We start from the raw sequence: 27,988 nt of genomic DNA on the forward strand, positions 1-27,988 counted from the left end.
ACTGGAAGGAACCAATTCCGGACACACTATTATTTACTTTCTTTAGTTCCTGAGACTTCTGTGCACCGAATATACTTGGTGTGCCACAGAACCTATACAAAGGTAATTAGAACAAACAGGAAATTGTAAGATTAATGACATGGGACATGAGCATTTGGAATGAGATATAAAAGGCTTACCTTGAGGACAGCTGTATTAGAAGCAGAGGCAAACAGGTTTTGTGGGTTTGAAGCTTACGCATTTATAGGTTTCTCTAATTAAAAAGATAGGACATTATAAAATCAGGTACAAGGGCTTGGGAGGGGTCTAAAGCTTAAGTTTGATGGAAAAAAACAAACAACCCTCTGGTTGAAACCAATAGCTTATGAAAAAGTAGAAAAAAGCCCGATGCATGGGGAGCGCCGGTAGTCCCTTGAGGTATAGAGAGGCTGAGGCAGGAAGATGGCTTGAGCCCAGGAGTTTGGGGCTTGTAAGTGTGCAGTGATGGTAAACCGCCGCTGTACTCCAGGCTGGCAAAGTAGTGAGACTGTCTTTTTTTTTTTTTTTTTTTTTTTTGAGACCGAGTCTCTCTGTCGCCCAGGTTGGAGTGCGGTGGCGCGATCTCGGCTCACTGCAAGCTCCGCCTCCTGGGTTCACGCCATTCTCCTGCCTCAGCCTCCCAAGTAGCTGGGACTACAGGCGCCCGCCACCACACCCGGCTAATTTTTTTGTGTTTTTATTAGAGATGGGGTTTCACCGTGTTAGCAAGGATGGTCTCGATCTCCTGACCCCGTGATCCGCCTGCCTCGGCCTCCCAAAGTGCTGGGATTACAGGCGTGAGCCACCGCGCCCAGCCGACCCTGTTTTTTTTTTTTTTTTTTTTTTTTTTAATTTCTTTTTTTTTTTAAAAAGTTGACTGACTGGAACAAAAATGAGAAAGCAGTGTAAGAAGATAATAACTACTGGCCGAGCGCAGTGGCTCACGCCTGAAAATCCCAGCACTTTGGGAGGCTGAGGCGGGCGGATCACAAAGTCAGGAGTTCGAGAAATAACTATTACCTCATTTGACTATTTTTACACCTGTAAGGAATGAAGCTCAGAAGTCACACAGGAAGAAGCCAGCAGAATCCTTCGGTGTGGGATTGATGTGGAGGATAGGCATATACAGAGAACACACAAGCCAAACACCAGGGTGCAGATTTTGACAGAAAAGCTCTATCTATGATTGGTAATGAGTGTGAATTCTTCAACAAAGTGATCAAAACCAACTTCAGTCCTGCATTCCTCTTCGCCCTCAGGAGTTTGGCGCCTCGAGACTGCCCATTCCGCCGGCCAGCAAGCTTCTGAAAAGCAAAACTAGGAAGTTGCTTTCCAACATAAGGTGGAGGTTTCAACACAGCAGACTTGAAGCAAGTTCAAGTGTGTCTGTATTTGGTCGGGCTGATCGGCTGGACTCTGGCCTTCCCAGCTCAGATTAGCAGACTCCTCTGCCCTAGTGGGCGCTTAGCCTGCGACGGTAGCCTTAGATGATCTCTAACAAGCTTCTTTCTCCTCACCCCCGTTCAGTTGTTCCCAGGTCAAATTCAAAATGGCCTCATCTCCTGCTGTCCTTCGAGCGTCCCGGCTGTACCCATGGAGCCTGAAGAGTTGGGCGCAGTTGCTGAGGTCTCCACAGATGAAGCAGGTTGGCCGGATCATTAGGGTTCCTGCTCGGATGGCGGCGACGCTGATCCTGGAGCCCGCTGGCCGCTGCTGCTGGGACGAGCCGGTGCGAATCGCCGTGCGCGGCCTAGCCCCGGAGCAGCCGGTCACGCTGCGCGCGTCCCTGCGAGACGAGAAGGGCGCGCTTTTCCAGGCCCACGCGCGCTACCGCGCCGACGCCCACGGCGAGCTGGACCTGGAGCGCGCGCCCGCGCTGGGCGGCAGCTTCGCGGGGCTTGAGCCCATGGGGCTGCTCTGGGCTTTGGAGCCCGAGAAACCCTTGCTGCGGCTGGTGAAGCGCGACGTGCGAACTCCCTTGGCGGTGGAGCTGGAGGTGCTGGAGGGCCACGACCCCGAGCCCGGGCGGCTGCTGTGCCGGGCGCGGCAGGAGCGCGACTTCCTCCCGCCAGGGGTGCGGCGCGAGCCGGTGCGCGCGGGCCGGGTGCGCGGGACTCTTTTCCTACCGCCAGGTGAGTCACCTCTGCTAATTGTTCCCGTCTGCCCAACCCTGTTCTGTGCTTTTCACTTTGTGTGTGTGTGTGTGTGTGTGTGTGTGTCGCCCCCCGCCTTCCCCCTGTTCTTTTCACTTTGTTTGTGTCTCTCCCCCCCCAACACACACCCCCGGACTATATTGCCCAGGCGGGTCTTGAACTCCTGGTCTCAAGCTATCCTCCCACCTCTGCCTCCCTAAGAGCTGGGATTACAGGGTGAGCCACCGCGCCCGGCCCTCTGAGGGGAGTTACACTTACTTTTTTATTTCTTATATTTTCGTGCCTGCGCTTTTCACACGGAGAAAGGATGTAGCTTCCAACATTCCGAAGGTTAGTGTGAGGAGACAGGAATGGAATGAAAGGCTGGTTGGGGACTGCCCCTGCCGCTCCAAAACTGAGAGGTCCCTCAACCTAGTGTTCAGTTAAAAGACATTGTAACGGCGGGGCGCGGTGGCTCAGGCCTGTAATCCCAGCACTTTGGGAGGCCCAGGTGCGCGGGTTTTGAGATGAAGAGATAGAGGCCATCCTGGCTACCACCGTGAAACCCGGTCTCTACTAAAAATACAAAAAATTAGCCGGGCGTTGTAGCGGGAGCCTGTAGTCCCAGCTACTCAGGAGGCTGAGGCAGGAGAATGACTTGAACCCGGGAGGCAGAGTTTGCAGTGAGCCAAGATCGTGCCACTGTACTCCAGCCTGGGTGGCAGAGCAAGACTCCGTCTCCAAAAAAAAAAAAAAAAAAAAAAAAAAAAATTGTAAGGAAAGGGAAAAGACTCTTACAATATTAAAAACAAACAAAACAAACAAAAAACAGGCCGTGCCTGGTGGCTAACGCCTGTAGCACTTTGGGAGGCTGAGGCAGGAGGATCACCTGAGGTCAGGAGTTCAAGACCAGCCTGGCCAACGTGGTGAAAACCCTGTCTTTACTAAAAATACAAAAATTAGCCGGGCGTGGTAGTGCAACGCCTGTAGTCCCAGACAGTCAGGAGACTGAGGCGGGAGAATCGCTAGAACCCGGGAGGCAGAGATTGCAGTGAACCAAGATCACACCATTGCACTCCAGCCTGGGGGACAAGAAACAGTGAATCTCCATCTAAAAAAAAAAACAAAAACAACCACAACCACCAAAAAAAAGGGTAGTTTCAATTTTTTAATGTTCTTATGTATTGACCAGGAAGCCACCAATTTTTTTTTTTTTTTTTTTAAACAAAAAGAATTCCGACTGGTTTTCTCACTGTATATCCAGGAGGAAATACACTGGTTTTCTCACTGTATGGCAGCCAGGAGGTGCCAGGTGGCTGGGCCTGTGAGGGCGCGGAGGTTATGGTGCCTGCCTGCCCGCCCTTGCTCCAGCTGCAGATGCTGCCCCCTGCAGGGCGTGTTCGTTCCTGCTGCCTAGCTCCCCGCTGGCTGTCTATGATCTCCCTCCTGTTGTCACTCCAGGAGGGCAGCCGCCTCCTTGTGCAGGGTAGGACCAGGTACTGATTGTGGCCTCTCCTCTTGGCCTCGAATGGTATGGTTGTCATCAGTGAGCAAGTCTCCAAAGACCACGGTCTTGTCCATTGTCAGGATAATTTGTTCCACAAGCTGGGGCTCCAGGTGCTGCTCTACCCAGTGGTGCTTCTCACGCACACAGTGGTCATACTTGGGCAGGGGCTGGTGCAGTATGTAGACCTCTGTGTTTTGCATGTGCTTCATCTCTCGCAAGGCCCTCCGTGATTGGGCTCCACGTCTAGGGAAAAGCCTAGGGCTTCACACCCATGGGCCTCTTTATCCACCAGGTCCGGCAGCAGGGTGCGGTACTGCTTCCAGGCCAGGAAGCTGCGGCGCTGCTGCAGTGTCACAGGCAGCTTCCCGAGGAGGGGCGGCGAAGCCCCGCAGGAGGCCGTCTAGAAGCTGCCAGCACGCGGTCCCTGTCCATCAGCACACGCATGGGCTATGCTCATGGCTGCTGGGGCACTGGGGTTTCTGGGGATCCTAGGGGCATGGGGCCCACAAATGCTCTTTTAAAAGTTTCTCATTTTTGCAACTTTTCTTTCAACTCCCACAGTATGTTCAGGTTTATGTAAATTAGCATTTACAATATGAAGGCCTCTTGCTGTCCAGTGGAAATTTGAGGTTACTGGATACTTTTATTACATAAAGAGCAATCAGCCAATGTAAAAATGAAATGATGCTTATCCTTATTAATAAAGCAATGCAAAATAAAACAACAGAGTACATTTCACACCCTCAGAGGCGGCAGACTTTTAGAAGCCAGCATTACCAATTGCTGACCAGTGTGTGGAGGAAATAAAACTCACTGTTAGAAGGAGTCAACATATTCATCTACTCTGGGAAACAATGTGTCTTAACTTACACAGTTAAATCTCTTATTCTACTGGTACATGTGCACCAGGAGACATATTCCTTATAAGAGGAAAGCCATTGCAGATGAGCAGTCTGGATTAATTTTAAAAAAGAGCAAAGCCAACTGGAAACAGCCCAAATGTCCATCAACAATAGAACAGATTAATAAACTGAGGTATATTTCCAGCAGTCAAAGTGATTGAACTACAGCTACAAGAATCAACATCTATCAAGATATACAAAATAAAAGGAAAAAAAGAACATGGATGAATCTCCAAACCACTGTTGAGTGAAACAGTCAAACCCTAGGCGAACACATTCAGTATCATTCCATTTAGATACAATTCAAAAAACAGGCAAAATAAAATATTAAGGTACATATCTAAGTGTTAATACTATAAAAACCAAGAGAGTGATACATAGAAAGTCCAGGATACTGGAAAGTGAGGAAAGGGCACAGGGGGTAGGGGGCCTGTGGGACTTTGATGGCTTGAGGGTATCAGCACTTAACTATTTCTTGAAGTGTTGCCCATAAGGTGTTTACATTCTTTTTTTTTTTTTTTTTCTCTTGAGACAGCATCTGGCTCTTTCCCCCAGGCTGGAGTGCAGTGGTGCAATCTTAGCTCACTGCAACCTCTGCCTCCTGGGTTCAAGTGATTCTCCTCCCTCAGCCTCCCGAGTAGCTGGGATTACAGGTGCCCACCACCACACCCGGTTAATTTTTGTGTTTCTAGTAGAGACGGTTTCATCATGTTGGCCAGGCTGGTCTCGAATTCCTGATCTCAGGTGACCCACCGGTCTCAGCCTCCCAAAGGGCTGGGATTACAGGAGTGAGCCACTGCACCCGGTCTGCGTTATTTATTTTTCTTGTATGAAATACAAACCTTTAAATGGTAAAAATATTCAGTAGGTGGAGTCATTCGGAATGAGTACCCTTTTGAGTCTGTTGAATAAGTGCATTCTGTTGAGTGCACTGGAGAGGCATTTGTGTCTTGTACGTAGCAGTCTTTCTTGCTGTTTCTTGGTGGTGCACCATTAAATGGATTCATTCACCAGTCAAAGGACATATGGGTTGTTTCCAGTGTTTGGCTATAATGAGTAAAGTCACTATCAACACTTGCCAGAAGTTTCTGGATGAACACAGGTTTTCATTTCTCGTGGGAATATAACCTAGGAGTGGGATTGCTGGGTCACATGTATGGTAAGTGTGTATTTAACTTGATAAGAAACCATCCAGCTGTTTCAGGAATAGCTTAGCTTTGCATTTTGTTTTGTTTCTTCTCAAGAACCTGGGCCCTTTCCTGGGATTGTGGACATGTTCGGAACTGGAGGTGGCCTGCTGGAGTATCGGGCTAGTCTGCTGGCTGGGAAGGGTTTTGCTGTGATGGCTCTGGCTTATTATAACTATGAAGACCTCCCCAAGACCATGGACGTCCTCCATCTGGAGTACTTTGAAGAAGCTGTGAACTACTTGCTCAGTCATCCTGAGGTTAGTTCTTCTCTCAGATTTATGGTCTATGATGTATCAGGTCTCTTCTTGAATGGTCTGTGTGTTCACAGAAGTTGGCCCATTCATGACAGCCATTCCCTACCCCAACACACACTACCTTTTTAAGTCACTTCTTACAGTTTCTTTTTTTTTTTTTTGAGATGGAGTCTCACTCTGTTGCCAGGCTGGAGTCCAGTGTTGTGATCTTGGCTTACTGCAGCCTCCACATCCCAAGTTCAAGTGATTCTTGTGCCTCAGCTTCCCGAGTAGCTGGGATTACAGGCACCTGCCATCATGCCCGGCTAATTTTGTGTTTTTAGTAGAAGTGGGGTTTCACAATATTGGTCAGGCTGGTCTTGAACTCCTGACTTGAAATGATCCACCCGCTTTGGCCTCCCAAAGTGCTGGTTTACAGGCATGAGCCACTATGCCTGGCCTAATTTTTGTATTTTTTTTTTTTTTTTTTTTTAGTAGAGATAGGGTTTTGCCATGTTGGCCACGCTGGTCTCAAACTCCTGACCTCAAGTGATCTGCCCACCTTGGCCTCCCACAGTGCTGGAATTACAGGCGTGAGCTACCACACTTGGCCTCTTAAAGACAGTTTCTATGCAATTCTATATTACTATATTTTCTGCTAGTAAATATTCTCATAGTTGGCATTATACAATTTTTAATTCCAGTATGTTTTTCTTTCTTTTTTTTTTTTTCGAGATGGAGTCTTGCTGTGTCACCTAGGCTGGAGTACAATGGCATGATCTAGGCTTACTGTAACCTGCACCTCCCAGGTTCAATCGATTCTCCTGCCTCAGCCTCCCGAGTAGCTGGGACTACAGGTGCATGCCACTACTGCCTGGCTAATTTTTGTATTTGTAGTAGTGATGGGGTTTCACCATATTGGCCAGGCTGGTCTCAAACTCCTGACCTCAAGTGATCCACCCGCCTCAGCCTCCCAAAGTGTTGGGATTATAGGTGTGAGCCTCCACAGCCAGCCATGAAATGATGTACTTGTTGATGATGACTCAGTTTAGTTATGACAGTGGGAATGGGTGGCTCAGGTGGGAGAGAGAAAAAGATCATGGGAGATACGAGATTAAGGAACTGAGAAACCAGAGTGGTTAGTTGATAGATCTTCCACATGGCCATCAACAAGAGTGGTGATGGAGAAATTGTGGAAGGGAAGAGATAGAGGGGAGGTAAATTCCCAAAGTGGTAAATCGTAGAACTCAGATTCAGACTCAGGTTCAAGTAACTTCCAGGGTGGGCACAACTCACTGTATTCCACTGTTTGTGGAGTCATTCTTCTTCTTTTTCCTTGTCCCTTTCTCAGGTAAAAGGTCCAGGAGTTGGGCTGCTTGGAATTTCCAAAGGGGGTGAGCTCTGCCTTTCCATGGCCTCTTTCCTGAAGGGCATCACAGCTGCTGTCATCATCAACGGCTCTGTGGCCAATGTTGGGGGAACCTTACACTACAAGGGTGAGACCCTGCCCCCTGTGGGCGTCAACAGAAATCGCATCAAGGTGACCAAAGATGGCTATGCAGACATTGTGGATGTCCTGAACAGCCCTTTGGAAGGACCTGACCAGAAGAGCTTCATTCCTGTGGAAAGGGCAGAGAGCACCTTCCTGTTCCTGGTAGGTCAGGATGACCACAACTGGAAGAGTGAGTTCTATGCTAATGAGGCTTGTAAACGCTTGCAGGCCCATGGGAGGAGAAAGCCCCAGATCATCTGTTACGCAGGGGCGGGACACTATATTGAGCCTCCTTACTTCCCACTGTGCCGGGCTTCCCTGCATGCCTTGGTGGGCAGTGCTATTATCTTCGGAGGGGAGCCCAGGGCTCATGCCATGGCTCAGGTGGATGCTTGGAAACAACTCCAGACTTTCTTCCACAAACACTTGGGTGGCCAGGAGGGGACAATCCCAGCAAAACTGTAATTTTTATTTGATCATGTGGCCTCTCTTACTAATCTCTCCTGAAAACATCGGCCACATTTAGTGTATGTGTATTCATTCTTTTCTTTTTAATAACTACTTAAAGTTTCTCCCCCTCATTATTAAAATGAATTTACCAGTAAGAATAAGTTTTTAAGATTTTTATAAACTGTACACTTGATCAGTTTGGGAAGGGAGTAACTGTAGAAAACACAAGAAATGGAAAAAGTCTCTTCTTCCTATCTGAACACACAACTGATAAGGCTTTAGTTCTGAAAGGAAAAGTGAGTAACTTCAATTAACAGTGTCTGGTACATAAATGGAGTTCAATAGTTATTTGCTGAATGTGTATACATGAGCCAGGCGTGGTGGCTCACACCTGTAATCCTAGCGCTTTGGGAGGCCAAGGTGGGCGGATCACTTGAGGTCAGGAGTTTGAGACTAGCCTGGCCAACGGGGTGAAACCCTGTCTCTACTAAAATACAAAAAATGAGCCGGGCGTAGTGGTATGCACCTATAGTCCTAGGTACTCGGGAGGCTGAGGCAGGAGAATTGCTTGAACCCAGGAGGTGGAGGTTATAGTGAGAAGAGATTGCACTACTACCCTCCAGCCTGGGCAACAGAGCAAGACTCTGCCTCACAAATTAATTAATTAATTAATTTAATGATTACCTACTGTGGAAGAAAAGCACATAATATAAAAAATATATCAGGTTTGAGTTTCTCCTTTAAGAATGGAAGTTAACATCTTGCCTATAAACTAATTACTAGTTAGATATAAAACCACTAAAAATTTTCAAAACAAATACATATTTAGTTCTTTGATACCTTCTCCTTCAATTAATTAGGATTCTCCTAGTGCAAATAAATTCTACGTTTCTGTTTATACATAACGGCCTTCAGGATTTAATTGTTTCAAAAGCTGATAAAACATTATTTAGATGAATTACATAAGTGATTTTAATAATGGCACATGTGAAAACAATTTAGGCTTGGCGTGGTGGCTCACACTTGTAATGCCAGCACTTTGGGAAGCCAAGACCAGTGGATTACATGAGCTCAGGAGTTCAAGACAAGCCTGGGCAACATGGCAAAACCCTGTCTCTACAAACAAATAGCCAGACATGGTGGCGCATGTCTATAGTCCCAGCTACTTGGGAGGCTGAGATGGGAGAAATGCTTGAACCCGGGAGTCAGAGATTACAGTGAGCCGAGATCGTGCTACTGCGCTCCAGCCCGGGCGACAGCAAGACACTGTCACAAAAAAAAAAAGAAAAGACAATCTTTATAACACTTGATATAACTAGTTCCACAATAAACTTGGTTTTCTTAAACCTTAGTTGTATTTAAAGGAAAAAAACCCTTTATTTTCTTTTCTTTCTTTCTTTTTTTTTTTTTTTGGAGGCAGGGTCTCACTCTGTTGCCCAGGCTGGAGTGCAGTGGCACAGTCACGGCTCACTGCAGCCTCAACCTTGTAGGTTTAAGCAATCCTCCCACCTCAGCTTCCCTAGCAACTGAGACCACAGGCATACACTACCATGCGTGGCTAATTTTTAATTTTTTGTACAGATGGGGTCTCCCAGTGTTACCCAGGCTAGTCTTGAATTACTGAGCTCAAACAATCCTCCTGCCTCAGCCTCCCAAAGTGCTGAAATTACAGGTGTGAGCCACCGCTGCCAGCTTCAGGCACCTTTTTTCTGAAGGAATTCATGGTTTTGTAGCAGTAGAATATAACCAGATCCACAGTAGAGAGCTGATATCCTGAGATGAAGCTACCTCCTGTGGTACTCTGCAACCTAGGAATGCAGCTGGTGCCTTGTCTGTCCAAATTTCCACAAGAATGCCAGTGCTGGGCACGGAGCCCCATTTAGAGTACACATGACCCGAGACTCTGAGAACTCTTAGAGATGATGCAATCTGGGACAGTTCCCATAGCTGGCCTGGCCACGTCCCACCCCAAGATGCCAGGGCACAACACAAAATTTCAGTTCATACTGTTTTATCTTTTCCCTTGCGATTATATAATATATGACTCTCTTAGAAAAGTGCAAAAGTTTATTAGTAGATGCTGGATCCCAAACTTGAGTCTGCTGAAGCCCTTTTGAGACCTTAGGGACCCTGTTGCCCATTCTTAGAAATTTGGGCTTGCGAATTTTAGATTCAGAAGCACCACAGATGAATTGATGGGTATAGAAGCACATGACTGTAATCCCAGCTACATGGGAGGCTGAGGCAGTAGGACTGCTTGAGTGCAGGAGTTCAAGACCAGCCTGGGTAACATAGTGGGACACCATCTTATAAAAACAATTTTTTTTTGAGATGGAGTCTCACTGTGTTGCCTAGGTTATACTACAATGGCTTGATCTTGGCTCACTGCAACCTCTGCCTCCTAGGTTCAAGTGATTCTCCTGTCTCAGTCTCCCAAGTAGCCGAGATTACAGGCGCCCACCACCACACCCAGCTAAATTTTGTGTTTTTAGTAGAGATGGGGTTTTGCCATGTTGGTCAGGCTGGTCTTGAACTCCTGACCTCAGGTGATCCACCCGGCTTAGCCTCCCAAAGTGCTGGAATTATAGGCGTGATCCACTGTACCTGGCAAAAAAAATGTTTTAATAACATGAAAAAATTTTTTAAGCACCACAGGGGTTCACATTACCTATCAGCCTCTTGATATTTTGTCTTTTTTTTTTTTTTTTTTTTTTTTGAGACAGGATCTAACTGTCACCCAGGCTAGAGTGCAGTGGCAGTGACATGATCGCGGCTCACTACAGGCTCGATCTCTAAGACTCAAGTGGTCTTCCCACCTCAGCCCCCTGAGTAGCTGGGACTGCAGACACATGCCACCATGCCCAGTTCATTTTTGTATTTTCGCAGAGACAGGGTTTCACCATGTTGCCCAGGCTGGTCTCAACTTCTGGGCTCAAGCAATCCGCCCATCTTGGCCTACCAAACTGCTTGGATTACAGGCATGAGCAACCGGGCCCAGGCTAGTTAGTCTTTATTAGTTATTTGACAGGCATCTTTCTTTTCGTTTTCAACCCATGCACGCTGTGAACTTTGTAAAATATACAGAAAAGTTCATTAAACTCACATGCTCCACAATGGTTGATTTATTTATTTTAAAATAGAGGCCGGGTGTGGTCGCTTATGCCCGTAATCCCGGTGCTTTGGGAGGCCAAGGCGGGCAGATCACCTGAGGTCAAGAGTTGGAGACCAGCCTGACCAATATGATGAAATCCCGTCTCTACTAAAAATACAAAAAATTAGCGGGGTGTGGTGGCAGGCTCCTGTAGTCCCAGCTACTTGGGAGACTGAGACAAGAGAATGGCGTGAACCTGGGAGACGGAGCTTGCAGTGAGCCGAGATCATGTCACTGCACTCTAGCCTGGGCGACAGAGCGATACTCCGTCTCAAAAAAAGAAAAAAAAAAAAAAAAAATCCAGGTGTGGTGGCATGCTCCTGTAATCCCAGCTACTTGGGAGGCTAAGATAGGAGAATCTCTTGAACCCAGGAGGCGGAGGTTGCAGTGAGCCGAGATCACACCATTGCACTCCAGCCTAGGCAACAAGAACGAAACACCGTCTCAAAAAATAAAAATGAAAAGGCCGGATGCAGTGGCTCACACCTGTAATCCCAACCCTTTGAGAGGCCCAGGCGAGCTGATCATGAGGTCGGGAGTTTGAGACCAACTTGGCCAACATGGTGAAACCCCATTTCTACTAAAAATACAAACAATAGCCAGGTGTGGTGCTGGGCGCAGTGCCGGGCACCTGTAATCCCAGCTACTTGGGATGCTGTGGTGGGCGAATGACTTGAAACCGGAAGGTGGAGGTTGTGGTGAGCCGAGATCATGCCATCGCACTCCAGCCTGGGCGAAAGGGCGAAACTCCGTCTCAAAAAAAAAAAAAGAGATGGTGTCTCTCTATGTTGCCCCTGATGGTCTTAAACTCCTGGGCTCAGGCAATCTTCCCACCTTGTCCTCTCCCAGAGTGCTGGGATTACAGGCATGCACCACTGCACCTGGCTATCATGAATAATTTTAGAGGGAAACACCACGTAACCAATACCCAAGTCCAATGGGCATGGTTTTTAAAGGCATATTTCAAGTGTACCACGTGGAGAGCTGATGATTATTTAACGTTTTAAACATCCCCGGGAAGTAGAGAACATTCCTGTCACATTCTGCAGAAAAAGAAATTGAAGCAGGGGGCAAAGCCATTTGCCAAGGTCATAGATCCTGCAAGCCAATGGCAAGGCAGGATCTGAACCTGGGGCTTCAGATCCTGGGGCTTTATCTGATTAAATAGCAAGAGAGAGTGTTGAGATTTTTTTGGTGGTGGACAGTCCCTGAGGCAAGCCATTTTGAGAGCATCTGGGCCACTTGGGGAACTGAATCTTTACCAGGGCCTCCCGCCTCCTGTTGCCCCTTCTCTGCAGGTGACCTCCCTCCCACAGTACCACCCCAACCACTCAGAATCCCCAAGCCGCCTTCTTTGCACATGCTGAAGCTAATAGTGCCCTCCACTCCACCCCAGTATCAGGCACCCTGGCCCAAGCCCTTCCCTGGGAGCCCTTCCTCCTCTCTTGAGGCCTCCTTCCCAGCCCCTCAGAACAGCCTCCTTTGTGAGACTGGCCAAGATCCCACTGAAACCTTCCCTATCAACTTTATAAAATTACTCAGGGAAGAAGGGAGGGGGCAACATGGAAATCAGCCCAGCTTGTCGCACACACAGCATTGGTCATGGGGTCAGCTGCTCTCTGACCCACTTGCTCAGAGTTGTTTGCTGCCTGTTGCACCAGAGTCACATAGACTCTGTCACAAGGTCATAGTTCCCCTTCACTACTCTATAGATAACAACTTGAACATTATAAAACGTTAACTTTTCCATTCGAGATATTCTTCAGGTCCTGCGCACCAGTGAAACTGAGGCAGGATAGGTAGTTAAGGAAGTGACCGTGTTCTCGGGATGCAGCGACCATGGCACCCGTACAGTCAACACAGTGAGCCTCAGCATTCGCATTGTAATTGAGCTCATTCAAGCAAAGCTATCTTCAGTAGGGAATTTCCCCCATAGACAGCATGAGCATTTTGATGTTACCTGTCCTCAAACGGATATTTTGCTCATTATAATAGTAGAAGACAGCCCTACGTGGAGATGTAATATGCTAGTGAGGCATGTGACATATGAACAAGCATGTACAGCTACTGCGCATGTGCACCCAGAATATGCCTACTAGCAACACCTCTTCCCACCACCTTATGAATAATCATGTAAGACTCCCATATAGGGAGTCTCCCTACAGCCAGTGTCTGCTGGCTCACCCTTATGAGCAGCCTGCCTTGAATCCTCTCTCTCTCATGGTATGCCATCCATTCTGCACGTAACTTTCAAAATATTCTTTTTCCTTTGCAATAAATTACTCTATGCTGCACTTCTTTCGCTGTGTGTCTCGTTTAAATTCTTTTAAATCAAGAAGACAAGAACTGAGGTGTCACATCAGCCACCAATGAGACAGCTGATGCTGTCAGAAGGACCCCACAGGAACTCACTAAAGAATGCAGTTTTGGCCGGGCGCAGTGGCTCACGCCTATAATCCCAACTCCATCTTGAAGAAAAAAAGAAAAAAAATTAGCTGGGCATAGTGGTGCATGCCTGTAGTCCCAGCTACTTGGGAGGCTGAGGCACGAAAATCGCTTGAACCTGGGAGGCAGAGGTTGCAGTGAGCTGAGATCGCACCACTGCATTTCAGCCTGGGTGACAGAGTGAGACTCCTCAAGAGAAGAGAGAAATGCCATACACTCTAGAGTTAAACAGTATATAGCCAATCACTAAATGATGTTATATCTCTAAACCAATGAGAATTCCTGACAAACAACTTCTTTTTCTTTCCGGAGTCTGGCTCTGTCATCCAGGCTGGAGTGCAATGGTGCAGTGTTGGTGTGGTCTTGGCTCACTGCAACCTCTGCCTTCCAGATTCAAGCTATTCTCCTGCCTCAGCCTCCCGAGTATCTGGGATTACAGGTGCCCACTACCACGCCCTGCTAATTTTTGTTTGTTTGTTTTTTAGATGGAGTTTCACTCTGTCGCCCAGACTGGAGTGCAGTGCTGTGATCTCGGCTCACTGCAACCTCCGCCTCTCAGGTTCGAGCAATTCTCCTGCCTCAGCCTCCCAAGTAGCTAGGACTACAGGAGTGGGCCACCACATCCAGCTAATTTTTGTATTTTTAGTAGAGACCGGGTTTCATTGTGTTAGCCAGGATGATCTCGATCTCCTGACCTCATGATCCACCCGCCTCAGCCTCCTGAAGTGATTACAGGCATGAGCCACTGCACCTGGCCTTTTTTTTTTTTTTTTTTTTTTTCTTCTTCTTTTTGAGACAGGGTCTCACTGTTGCCCAGGCTGGAGTGGAGTGGTGCCATCACGGTTCACTGCAGTCTTGAACTCCCGGGGTCAGACGATCCTCTCACCTCAGCCTCCCTAGTAACTGGGACTACAGGTGTACCACCATGCCCAGCTAATATGTGTGTGTGTGTGTGTGTGTGGTTTTTTTTGTAGATATGGGGTCTCCCTATGTTACGCAGGCTAGTCTTGAACTCCTGGGCTCAAGTGATCCCACCTCAGCTTCCTAAAGTGCTGGGATTACAGGTGTAAGCCACCATGCCTGGCCTCTGACAAACAACTTTTATAATGTTGATTGAAAAGTAAAATAACAGCATTAGAACTTAGAGAAATCACAGTTAGATTTATTCTGAGCCAAGTTTCAGGACTTAAGCTGAGGAACACAGACTCCACATAGACCAAGAATATGTCGTGAAGGAGGTTCAGTGAGGCACCATTTTCTAACGGGGATACGTGTGGCACAAAAGGTGGGAGAAGCAGTTGGGGAAGCAGCAGTTACATTCTTAAGATTCTCATTGCTGTTCAGTGAGGCTGTAGCTAAGCTAAGATGACTATGAGGTGGGGACAAAGGTTAGGCATTTTAGGGTCTGATAGAGATCATTCATTCCACTCTGTTCTGCATCTGAAAACACTGATAAACAAACAGGTTTATGACCATTGCCTGTCAGTGAAATACATAACCAACTCCAGTTACACAGGCAAGAGGTCAGCTTTAGTTTATAGGCCTTGTTTTTTGTTTGTTTTTGAGACAGAGTCTCACTCTATGACCCAGGCTGGAATGCTGTGGCACGATCTCGGCTCACTGCAACCGTCACCACCTGGGTTCAAGCAATTCTCCTGTGTCAGCCTCCCAAGCAGCTGGGATCACAGGCACCCACCACCACATCTGGCTAAGTTTTATATTTTTAGTAGAGATGGGATTTCATCCTGTTGGCCAGGCTGGTCTGAAACTCCCGACCTCAAGCAATCTGCCCGCCTCTGCCTCCCAAAGTGCTGGGATTCTAGGTGTGAGCCACGGCACCCAGCCCAAAGGCTTTTTATCTATAGTAAAAAGATTACTTTTATTATAATCTTTGGGAGGCCGAGAGAGGTGGATCACCTGAGGTCAGGAGTTTGAAACCAGCCTGGCCAACATGGTGAAACCTGCCTTTACTAAAAATACAAAAATTAGATGGGTGTGGTGGTGGGTGCCTGTAATCCTAGCTACTTGGGAGGCTAAGGCAGGAGAATTGCTTGAACTCAGGAGGCAGAAGTTGCAGTGAGCCGAGATTGTGCCACTGCGTTCCGGCCTGGGCGACACAGTGAGGCTCTGTCTCAAAAAAAAAAAAAAAAAGAACATGTAAACTGCCAAACCAGTGTGATTTCTTCTTTTCTCAAGGAAAACATTTAGTTTTTATTTTTACTTAAAATAATTTTTTTAGGCTGGGCACATTGGCTCACTCCTGTAATCCCAGCACTTTGGGAGGCCGAGGCAGATGGATCATCTGAGGTTGGGAGTTGGAGACCAGCCTGACCAACATGGAGAAACCCTGTCTCTACTAAACATACGAAATTAGCTGGGCGTGGTGGCGCATGCCTGTAATCCCAGCTACTCAGGAAGGCTGAGGCAAGAGAATCACTTGACCCCAGGAGGCAGAGGTTGCGGTGAGCCGAGATCGTGCCATTGCACTCCAGCCTGGGTAATAAGAGCGAAACTCCGTCTCAAAAAGAAAAAAAAATTTTTTTTTAGAGGCCAGGCTCAGTGGTTCATGCCTGTAATCCCAGCACTTTGGGAGGCCGAGGCAGGCAGATCATCTGAGGTCGGGAGTTGGAGACCAGACCAGCCAACATGGTAAAACCCCGCCTCTACTAAAAATACAAAAAATTAGCTGGGCGTGGTGGCATGCACCTGTAGTCCCAGCTACTTGGGAGGCTGAGACACGAGAGTTGCTTCAACCCAGAAGGTGGAGGTTGCAGTGACCCAAGTTGCACCACTGCACTCCAACCTGGGCCACACAGTGAGATGCTGTCTCAAAAAAAAAAAAAAGAAAAGAAAAAAAATTGTTTTAGGGACAGAGTCTTGCTCTGATGCCCAGAGCTGCAGTGTATTGGTGTGATCATAGCTCAATTGCAGCCTCAAATTTCTGGGCTCAAGCCATCTTCCCATCCCAGCCTTCCTGAGTAGCTGAGACTGCAGGTATGCACTATCACACCTGCCTAATTTTTTGTAGAGCTGGAATCTTGCTCTGTTGCCCAGGCTGGTTTCAAACTTCTGGCCTCAAGCAGTCTTCCCATCTGGGTCTCCCAAAGTGCTGGGATTACAAGTGTGAGCCACCATGCCCGGCAAAACATTTTATTTTTTAGTTCCATACTGAAGTCCACGAGTGTTCAATTATTTGTTTCTATTTTTGTCTCAATTTTATGGTGATATTACCACAGAATATTGAGTTTACTCAATTTCCTCCCTAATATAGAAAAATTAGATGGTTCTCTGCCTAGTGTAAAAAAAAAAAACAAATAGATCAGCTGCCAGTCATTCTTGGGCATTTTTTCTCTGCATTAGCTTCAGGGTGTCAAGATAGACTGTTGATTGAACCTACTGACAGGAGTATTTGCACACTTGTTTGGAGATTTATCAAAAATAAGATATATTTTGACACAGACTTCTTGCTCCCCCCGCTCCCCTTTTGGCAACGTCCACTTTTTTTTTTTTTTGAGACAGAATCTTGCTCTGTCACCCTAGCTGGAGTGTAGTGACGCCATCTTAGTTCACTGCCACCTCTGCCTCCTGGGTTCAAGGAATCTTCTTGCCTTAGCCTCCTGGGACATTGCTGGGACTACAGGCGTGGGCCACCACACCCGGTTACTTTTTGCATTTTTAGTAGAGACAGGGTTTTGCCACATTGGCCAGGTTGGTCTCGAACTCCTGGCCTCAAGTGATCTGCCCGCCTTGGCCTCCCAAAGTGCTAGGATTACAGGAATGAGCCACCACACCTGGCCCATCCACTCATTTTTGCTTTATTTCAATACTTATTACTATTCTGATTATCAGTAAAATTTCTGCTAGGAACACCAGTGGATTTACCTTATCTCCCCTGACTTGTTTCCACGGGACCTCCCATTCCCACTTGATTTTGAGGATTGAAGATAAACTGGGGGAGAATTATCTAGCAGCAAAATACTGCTAATGTCTTTAATTATTTTCTTGTTTTCCAACATATATTTTACGTCAAATTCTGTGTTCAAATCTAAATATACCAGTCTTGTCAAAGTCAGTCTCCAACTTCCAAATTCCTTAATTTGCCCCATTAATAATCATAACTCCTATTAGACTCATATTTTATTTCTCTAATTTGTTTTTGTTTTTGTTTTTGTTTTGAGACGGAGTTTCATTTTTGTTGCCCAGGCTGGAGTGCAATGGAGTGATCTCAGCTCACTGCAACCTCTGCTTCCTGGGTTCAAGCGATTCTCCTGCCTCAGCCTCTCGAGTAGCTGGGATTAAAGATGCACACCACCACGCTGGCTAATTTTTGTATTTTTAGTAGAGACGGGGTTTCACCATGTTGGCCAGGCTGGTCTTGAACTCCTGACCTCAAGTGTTCCACCAGCTTCAGCCTCCCAAGGTGCTGGGATTACAGGTGTGAGCCACCGAGCCCAGCCTATTTCTCTAAATTTTAAAAGTGTCCTTTCTTGCCCTGGATTTCAAAAAGCCATCAGTACCGTCATGAGAAGTTCCTCCGCCACACTCATATAGTCAGGTACCTGCTCAGCATATATTACACTTCTCTCTTTTAGGAGAATTCCTGATTTTATTGCCCCTCCCCCTGCAGCTGTGGGTTCCGGGGAATGCTAACTCCACCCTGATCCCAGGGGCAATGGTGGCAATCTCCATTTGGTTTAAGCCAATTTCAACATTCCATGACAGGAGAAAATGTGACTTAGACCTTTCTTAGAAATCTGAATCTTCTCCCTCCTACTCAATATGAGCAAAAAAGGATGAGGCCACAATTAGCTGACAGCCACTTTATGATGTTATTAATGGCAGAGAAGACAGAAAGAAGAGGTTCCTGGTGTCATCATTTAGCCATTGGATCAATCAAATGTTAAGCCACACCTACTCTTGATTTTCCATCCAATACATTTACTTTTCTTTTTTGTGTTTAATTAAAAAGATTAAAAAAATTAAGGAACAGGAACATGAACCCTGGACCCTCAGATTAAAAGTCTGATGCTCTACCAACTGAGCTATCTGGGTGGTTTACTTTTTTTTTTTTTTTTTCCTCTTATATTTTAAAGCAGTTTTAGGTTCATAGCAAAATTGAGCAGAAGGTAGAGATTTCCCATATACTCCCTGTGCCCCCCAAGACATGCATAGTTCCCTCACCTCCACTATCAACATCCCCCACCAGAATGGTCCACCTGTTACAACTGATTAACCTTCACTGACATATCATTATCACCCCAAATCTCTAGTTTGCTTTAGGGTTCACTCTTGGTGATTGTTCTACATCTATAGTTTTGGACAAACATATAATGACATGTATCCACCATTATAGTATCATATAGAATAGTTTCACTGCCCTAAAAATTGTCTGTGTTCCAACTATTCATCCTTCCCTTCCCACAACCCCTGGCAATTACTTATCTTTTTACTATCTCCAATAGTTTTGCTTGCTTGCTTGCTTGCTTGCTTCCTTCCTTTCTTTCTTTCCCTTCCTTCTTTCCCTCTCCTTTCTTTCCCTTTCTCTTTTTCTCTTTCCTTCCTCCTTCCTTCCTTTCTTTTTCTTTCCTTCTTTTCTCTTTTCTTTTCTTTTTTTTCCTTCCTTCCTTCCTTTCTTCTCTTTCCTCTTCTTTTTTTTTTTTTTTGAGACAGAGTTTCGCTCTGTCACCCAGGCTGGAGTGCAGTGGTGTGTGATCTCAGCTTACTGCAACCTCTGCCTGCCAGGTTCAAGCAATTCTTCTGCCTCAGCCTCCCCCTGTAGCTGAGACTACAGATGTGCACCATCACGCCCCGCTATTTTTTGTATTTTTAGTAGAGACAGGGTTTCACCATGTTGGCCAGGCTGGTCTTGATCTCCTGACCTCAAGTGATCTGCCTGCCTCGGCCTCCCAAAGTGCTGGGATTACAGGCGTGAGCCACTGTGCCCGGCCTATATTTCATTAAAAAGCTTTTTAAATAAACTGACATGGAGGGCCAGGCACGGTAGGTAGCTCACACCTACAGTCCTAGCACTTTGGGATTAGAGGCGGGAGGATAGTTTGTGCTCAGGAGTTCGAGACCAGCCTAGGAATCAGGGTGACACCTCCTCTCTAAAAATAAATATTTAAAAATTAGCGCCGCATTGGTGGTGCGCTGTCTGTAGTCACAGATACTGCAAAGGCTGAGACAGGAGGATCAGTTGAGCCTGGGAGGTCGAGGCTGCAGTGACCCGAGATCGAGCCACCGCTTTGCAGCCTGGATGACAACGACCCTGTCTCAAATAAAAACAACAACAACAAGAAGCAGGCAGGGCGCATCGGCTCACGCCTGTAATCCCTAGCACTTTGGGAGGCTGAGGCGGGAAGATCACTTGAAGTCAGGAGTTCAAGACCAGCCTGGCCAACATGGTGTAACGCTGTCTTTGCTAAAAATATAAAAATTAGCCGGGCGTGATGGCGCGCGCCTGTAATCCCAGCTACTCAGGAGGCTGAGGCAGGAGAATAGCCTGAACCTGGGAGGCGGAGGTTGCAGTGAGCCGAAGCGCCACTGCACTCCAGCCTGGGCGACAGAGTGAGATTCCCATTTCAAAAAAAAAAAAAAGTTAAACAAAACCTTCCATGGAACCCATGAATGGCTGGAATTTGGCTTGATCTCATTCACCTCTGGTTTCACCACAAATCGATCATCCAACAACTTTCATTCCAACAACCGAGGGTGCTGTGAGGCAGAGAGGCTTTCTAAGGGGTGGGTTGGGCGCCACACCTTGCGCGCCCCGGGGCCCGAGGAGACGATCCTGGAGAGCAGCCTGGCTACTTTTGCCTCAGACGAGTCCAGAGCGCCGGGTTAACCAGTCTGAAGTCCCAAGCGCTTTCTGGGACTGCTCAGCCACCGGCAGCTCCCGGCACCAGGGGACGCCGGACGCCCTCTGGACATTCGGCGCGGTTGCCACGATCTTGGACGGGCCTCGGGCCTCGACCTTTGGATTCCCCGCTCCGGCTCCAAGATGTCAGCAACGCTGATCCTGGAGCCCCCGGGCCGCTGCTGCTGGAACGAGCCGGTGCGCATTGCAGTGCGCGGCCTGGCCCCGGAGCAGCGGGTCACGCTGCGCGCGTCCCTGCGCGACGAGAAGGGCGCGCTCTTCCGGGCCCACGCGCGCTACTGCGCCGACGCCCGGGGCGAACTGGACCTGGAGCGCGCGCCCGCGCTGGGCGGCAGCTTCGCGGGGCTCGAGCCCATGGGACTGCTCTGGGCCCTGGAACCCGAGAAGCCTTTTTGGCGCTTCCTGAAACGGGATGTAGAGATTCCCTTTGTCGTGGAGTTGGAAGTACTAGACGGCCACGACCCCGAACCTGGACGGCTGCTGTGCCAGGCGCGGCACGAGCGCCTCTTCCTCCCTCCGGGGGTGCGGCGCGAGTCGGTGCGCGCGGGCCGGGTGCGCGCCACGCTCTTCCTGCCGCCAGGTGAGCTGGGATGCTGGCGGGAGGTGTGAGCGTCAGTGGCCTGAGTCTCCGTTGCTTTCTTTCCAGGGCTGATTTAGCACTGATTTGGTTCCGGAGCAAGGTCAGAGAAGCTAGCATTGACTATGTCAGTGGCCACTCCACCAAAATAGAGGATTTGGTACTGGGCGTGGTGTCTCACGCCTGTAATCCCAGCACTTTGGAGGCCGAGATGGGCGGATCACTTGAGATCAGGAGTTCGAGACCAGCCTGGCCAACATGGTGAAACCCCGACTCTACTGAAAATACAAAAATTAGTCCGGCATGGTGGCACACGCCTGTAGTCCCAGCCACTAGGGAGGCTGAGGCACGAGAATCACTTGAACCCGAGAGACAGAGGTTGCAGTGAGCCGAGATCGCACCACTGCGCTCCAGCCTGGGCGACAGAGTCAGACTCTGTCACAAAAAAAAAAGAAAACAGAAAAGAAAAAGAAGAATTTTTTGTTAGGCTGTGTACTACGGTTTTTACTTGCATTTTATTAGTCTCTATAATATTCCAATGAAGTTGGTATTGTTATTCTGCAGATGAAAAAGCAGGTTCAGGTCATCAGGTACATTATCCACTTTGCTATTAATCACTACCCTACAGATCTCTACAGGCATCAGCCTGACTTGTCTAAGGCAGAATGATGACAGTGAATGAGGCTATTACCAATGTCGCCTTCTTTAGTGTTCTAGGCACACTGAGTCTCTTCTCCACTTCTTCATGTCCTGCTTTATCACAGGTCATACTTCAGACTCCACTGCCTTTCTCACCTAAAACCGTCTCTGGGTATTTCTTTTTCTTTCCTCCCTTTCTACATAGACATCTGAAATATCAGTACACTAAAAACCAGAGGGCTGATGCAACAGAACATAAAATTTCGTTTCAATTTTTTCTTTTCTTTTTTTTTTTTTTTTTCCCTGAGACAGTGTCTGTCTCTGTTGCCCAGGCTGGAGTGCAGTGGTGTGGTCATAGCTCACTGCAGCCTCGACCTCCAGGACTCAAGTGATCCTCCCTCCATTGCCTCCCAAGTAGGCAGGACTACAGGCATGCACCACCACACTCGACTAATTTTTTTTTTTTTTTTAAAGCATCTCACTACATTGTCCAGGCTGGTCTTGAACTCCTGGCCTCAAGCAATCCTCCTGCCTTGGTCTCCTAAAGTGCTGAGATTATAAGCATGAACCACTGTGTCCAGCCAGGAAAGAACATTTTTTAAATTGTATAATGGCTTACATTTATAATATTTTGTTCTCTAGGACCTGGACCCTTCCCAGGGATCATTGACATCTTTGGTATTGGAGGGGGCCTGCTGGAATATCGAGCCAGCCTCCTTGCTGGCCATGGCTTTGCCACGTTGGCTCTAGCTTATTATAACTTTGAAGATCTCCCCAAGAACATGGACAACATATCCCTGGAATACTTCGAAGAAGCCCTATGCTACATGCTTCAACATCCCCAGGTTCTCCTCATGTCCTTTATTTAATCAGTCTCTCTAAAAATATCTCCATAGAGAGTGTAACCTGTACCATGTGCAGAAATGCTGCTCTGTTTCTCTTTCACAAAGATTTCTTCTGGAGACTTCCTTGGCTTAAGGTGCCCATTTCCACTTTTTCTGTCAGATGAATTTGTGGTATAGAATTAATTGTAAAATCCACGTGAGATTTTATTTAGTAATATTAAATATTATCTGTATATTGCAAATTGAATTTCTAATCTATTGTCTTTGCATGAATTTTTTTTTTTTTTTTTTTTTTTTTTTTTTTTTAGACGGAGTCTCGCTCTGTCACCCAGGCTGGAGTGCAGTGGCTGGATCTCAGCTCACTGCAAGCTCTGCCTCCCGGGCTTATGCCATTCTCCTGCCTCAGCCTCCCGAGTAGCTGGGACTACAGGCGCCCACCACCTCGCCCGGCTAGTTTTTTTTTTTTTGTATTTTTTAGTAGAGACGGGGTTTCACCGTGTTAGCCAGGATGGTCTCAATCTCCTGACCTCGTGATCCGCACATCTTGGCATCCCAAAGTGCTGGGATTACAGGCTTGAGCCACCGCACCTGGCCGCATGCTTGTTTTTTAATTTTAATTTCCTGATGTCAGAGTATGTTCTCAGATTTTGGTCAGAACTTGTCCACCCCTTTCAGAAGCCAAGAACGAACTTACTTACTTGCTCTGAAGTCTGGCTTTGTAATCATTTGCCAATACATATGGCAAATGATCTGATAAATGATTCACATCTTGGAACAGAACTTGGTTCCACACTATTGGATGCATTGCCACATGAAGACTTCAGTCAGACCTACCTGAATGTGGTCCTGAACTTGATGGGCTCCGTGGCTCAGCATTTTCTAGTGGATAATTCTCTGAAATGTTTATAAATCAGTTTCCAAGGTTTTCAGTGATTTTAAGATTTGTTTACCATGTGTTCAGCCAGATATTCTGCACATGGGAAGAAACTCCCCTGTCAGCTGAGGTTGATTTTCTTGTGGATAATTCCCAGATTAAAGCTAGCAGCATCTCTGTTTGCATTTTAGGAAAATGTTTTTGAATTGGATAAGTTGTTTTTTTTTGTTTGTTTGTTTTTTTAAAGACAGAGTCTTGCTCTGTCACCCGAGCTGGAGCACACTGGCGCGATCTCGGCTCACTGCAACCTCTGCCTCTCAGGCTCAAGCAATTCTCCTGCCTCAGCCTCCCGGGTAACTGGGATTAGAGGCGCATGCCACCACACTCTGCTAATTTTTTTTTTTTTTTTTTTTTGTATTTTTAATAGAGACAGGGTTCTACCATGTTGGCCAGGCTGGTCTCAAACTCCTGACCTCAAGTGATCCGCCCGCCTCCGCCTCCCAAGGTGTTGGGATTACAGGCGTGAGCCACCGCGCCCAGTCTGGATAAATTATTGACTCGATTCTTCTCTCTTCTTTTCTTCCAGGTAAAAGGCCCAGGCATTGGGCTTTTGGGCATTTCTTTAGGAGCTGATATTTGTCTCTCAATGGCCTCATTCTTGAAGAATGTCTCAGCCACGGTTTCCATCAATGGATCTGGGATCAGTGGGAACAAAGCCATCAACTATAAGCACAGTAGCATTCCACCATTGGGCTATGACCTGAGGAGAATCAGGGTAGCTTTCTCGGGCCTCATGGACATCGTGGATATAAGGAATGATCTCGTAGGAGGGTATGAGAACTCCAGCATGATTCCAGTAGAGAAGGCCCAGGGACCCATCCTGCTCATCGTCGGTCAGGATGACCATAACTGGAGGAGTGAGTTGTATGCCCAAAAAGTCTCTGAACGGTTACAGGCCCATGGAAAGGAAAAACCCCATATCATCTGTTACCCTGGGACTGGGCATTACATCGAGCCTCCTTACTTCCCCCTGTGCCCAGCTTCCCTTCACAAATTAGTGAACAAACATGTGATATGGGGTGGGGAGCCCAGGGCTCATTCTAAGGCCCAGGTAGATGCCTGGAAGCAGATTCTAGCCTTCTTCTGCAAACACCTGGGAGGTACCCAGAAAACAGCTTTCCCTAAATTGTAATGCATTTGTCTATTGCTGACATGAGAGATTCAGATCAGGTTCTAGTGTTCAGTAACCCTATGTGAATCAGCTGTCTCCTGGATAACATTAAAGCCATGTCCTTGTCATTAGTGGTGTATTTTACGTAACTTTGTTGAATAAGCTTTGTCATTAGTTTTACTAATGTAACTTGCTTGTTGTAGAAGATTAAGAGGCGTATGACACATATAAGTGAAAAGCATTCCCACCAGTTAACATTTGTGTTTCCTTCTAGATTTTTTTAGTTAATGCTTTAAGTCATAGGTGAGCTTTAAAGCTGGTGACTTTTTCCATCACTGTGAAAGAATGGTCACCTAATGTTTGCTGTTCAACCTTCAGTAGCAGGGTAGAATTTTCTTTGGCCAGAAACATACAGAGGGGTGTTAATATGAGGAAATGCAGCTGATCTTTTCATTATAAAGGTCAGAGAAGAATTCTTTGACAGGAGGAGATGAGACCTGTCTCTAGAATAGTTAAGTCTATACTCTCTTCCAAGGGTGAATGACTACGATCTATTTTCCCTCTCACTTCCTGTCTCTAAGAGCAGACCTTGGGGCAGAGTACAGTGGCTCACACCTATAATCCAGTACTTTGGGAAGTCAAAGTGGGCAGATCGCTTGAGCTCAGGATTTCATGACCAGCCTAGGCAACATGGCAAAACCCAATCCCTACAAAAATTAGCCAAACATGGTGCACACCTGTAGTCCCAGCTACTCGAGAGACTGAGGTGGGAGGATTGCTTGAGCCCAGGAGGTCAAGGTTGGTGCAGTGAGCCATGATTGCATCTCTGTACTCTAGCCTGGGCAACAGAGTGAGACCTTGTTTCAAAAAAATAGACCTTGGAAAATCATACTGTGGTAATCCTGGAGGAATCATTCCTTTCTCTCCTTGATATCAACACTACGTAGCATTTATTATTATTATTTTTTTTTTTTGAGACAGAATCACTCTGTTGCCCAGGCTGGAGTACAGTGACACGATCTCAGCTCACTGCAACCTCTGCCTCCTGGGTTCAAGCAATTCTCCTGCCTCATCCTCCTGAGCAGCTGGGACTACAGGCATGTGCCACCACGCCTGGCTAATTTTTGTATTTTTAGTAGAGACGGGGTTTCACTATGCTGGCCGGGCTGGTCTCTAACTCCTGACCTCAAGTGATCCACCTGCCTCAGTCTCCCAAATTACTGGGATTACAGGCATAAGCCACTCGCCCGGCTTACGTAGCATTTAATATAAGTGTATTTGAAAAGATAATGACTGAGAAATTTCCAAAACTGATGTAAAAGACATCAAGCCACATATTCAAGAAGAACTGTAAATGCCAGGCAGAATAAATACAAAGACAAACCATGCTTATCACAGTAAAACTGTTTATGGTAATTTTATTATTTATTTATCTATTTATTTATTTATTAGTATTATTTTTTTGAGATGGAGTCTCGCTTTGTCGCCGAGGCTGGAGTGCAGTGGCACAATCTCGGCTCACTGCAAGCTCCGCCTCCCGGGTTCATGCCATTCTCCTGCCTCTGCCTCCCGAGTAGCTGGTGGCGCCCGCCACCATGCCCGGCTAATTTTTTGTATTTTTAGTAGAGACAGGGTTTTGCCATGTTAGCCAGGATGGTCTCGATCTCCTGACCTCGTGATCTGCCCGCCTGGGCATCCCAAAGTGCTGGGATTACAGGCGTGAGCCACCATGACCGGCCATTATTTATTTATTTATTTGAGACAGAGTCCTGCTGTGTTGGCCAGGCTGGAGTGCAGTGGCACAATCTCAGCTCACTGCAAGCTCTGTCTCCCGGGTTCAAGTGATCCTCCTGCCTCAGCCTCCCAAGTAGCTCAGACTATAGGCATGTGCCAGCACACCCAGCTAATTTTTGTATTTCTTTTTCTTTCTTTCTTTTTTTTTTTTTTCTGAGACAGAGTCTCACTCTGTAGCCCAGGCTGGAGTGCAATGGTGCGATCTCAGCTCACCACAACCTCCGCCTCCTGGGTTCAAGCAATTCTCCTGCCTTAGCCTCTCGAGTAGCTGGAACTACAGGTGCCTGCCACCATGCCTGGCTAATTTTTCTATTTTTAGTAGAGACAGAGTTTTACCATATTGGCCAGGCTGGTCTCAAATTCCTGACCTCGTGATCCATCCGCCTCAGCTTCCCAAAGTGCTGGGATTACAGGCATGAGCCACCGCACCTGGCCTTGTATTTCTTTAGTAGAGATGGGGCTTCGCCATATTGGCCAGGCTGGTCTTGAACTCCTGACCTCAAGTGATCCACCTGCCTCAGCCTCCCAAAGTGCTGGGATTACAGGTGTGAGCCACTGCACCAGGCTTGTTTATGGTAATTTTAAAACATAGCTGTAAATTCATTGGCATTTCCCTCATCAAGAGATGGGAGACCTACGTCCCCTCCCTTCAAATCTGGATGAACTTGTGACTATTTCAGTCAGTAGAGCAGAGCGGCAGTGATGCTACCTGACTTTGCAGGCGAGGTCATATAAGGCCATGAGGATTCCACCTTGTTTGCCAGGAACACCTGCCTTTGGAACTTGAGCCACTATGTAAGAAGTTTGGGCCAGGCGCCGTGGCTCATGCCTATAATCCCAGCACTTTGAGAGGCCGAGGAGGGCAGATCACCTGAGGTCTAGAGTTCGACACCAGCCTGACCAACATGGTGAAACCCCATCTCTACTAAAAATACAAAAAATTAACCAGGTGTGGTGTCGGGTACCTGTAATCTCAGCTACTCAGGAGGCTGAGGCAGGAGAATCTCTTGAACCTGAGAGGCAGAGGTTGCAATGAGTCAAGATCACACCACTGCACTCCAGCATGGGCAACACAGCGAGACTGTCTCAAAAGAAAAAAACCAAAAGAAGTTTGACAACCTTGAGGATGTGATGCTGTGATGCTGTGAGGAAGCTTAAAATACATGTATAAGCCAACCACAGGCACTCCTGTGACAGTCTCAGTTGTGGTCAGCATCTCAGTTATCTCAGCCCAAGTGCCAAACATAAGAGTGAAAAGCACCTCCAGATCATTCTAGCCCCCAGCCATTTAAATCTCAGTGGAGACTTCACATAACCTCCACTGAGCAGTGACGTCCCTCTCAAGCCCTGTCCAAACTGCAGATTTGTGAGCAAAATAGATCGTTTTTGTTTTATGTGACTGTTTTCAGGTGTGTTTCAGTTATCTATTGTTGTGTAGCAAACACCCTAAAACAGCAGCTTAAAACACTAACCATGTATTTTTCTCAGGAGTCTGCAAATGGGACAGGACTTGGTAGGAATGGATCACCACTGTTCCAAGTGGCACGGGCTGGGGCAATTTGACTGAGGAGTTGAAACTCAGCCCAAGTAATTAGCAAGAAGGCCCAGATGGAGAGAAACTGAGAACCCCTAAATCATATCCCTTCCTGAGTTCCCAATTGACAGCCAGCACCAACCTCCCTGCCATAAAA

The 27,988-nt window shown here is 47.1% G+C and overlaps 1 protein-coding gene across 2 annotated transcripts; it reads left to right on the forward strand.

The window, feature by feature from the left end:
• The first annotated feature begins 87 nt into the window (after window positions 1-87).
• ACOT4 (acyl-CoA thioesterase 4) lies at window positions 88-24,634 on the forward strand. 2 transcript variants are annotated; one of them, XM_037984686.2, is made up of 5 exons: window positions 88-2,150; window positions 5,804-6,006; window positions 7,334-7,664; window positions 22,256-22,458; window positions 23,919-24,634. In XM_037984686.2, the coding sequence occupies exons 1-5, from the start codon at window positions 1,568-1,570 to the stop codon at window positions 24,522-24,524; spliced, it is 1,926 nt and encodes a 641-aa protein (XP_037840614.2). In that variant the 5' UTR covers window positions 88-1,567; the 3' UTR covers window positions 24,525-24,634. The 2 variants fall into 2 exon arrangements, with proteins under 2 accessions (XP_037840614.2, XP_007985410.3); XM_007987219.3 differs by lacking the exons at window positions 88-2,150; window positions 5,804-6,006; window positions 7,334-7,664 and adding an exon at window positions 13,467-20,977.
• Window positions 24,635-27,988: the final 3,354 nt, after the last annotated feature.

Source organism: Chlorocebus sabaeus, chromosome 24, assembly GCF_047675955.1.
Source record: "Chlorocebus sabaeus isolate Y175 chromosome 24, mChlSab1.0.hap1, whole genome shotgun sequence".
NCBI lineage: Eukaryota > Metazoa > Chordata > Mammalia > Primates > Cercopithecidae > Chlorocebus > Chlorocebus sabaeus.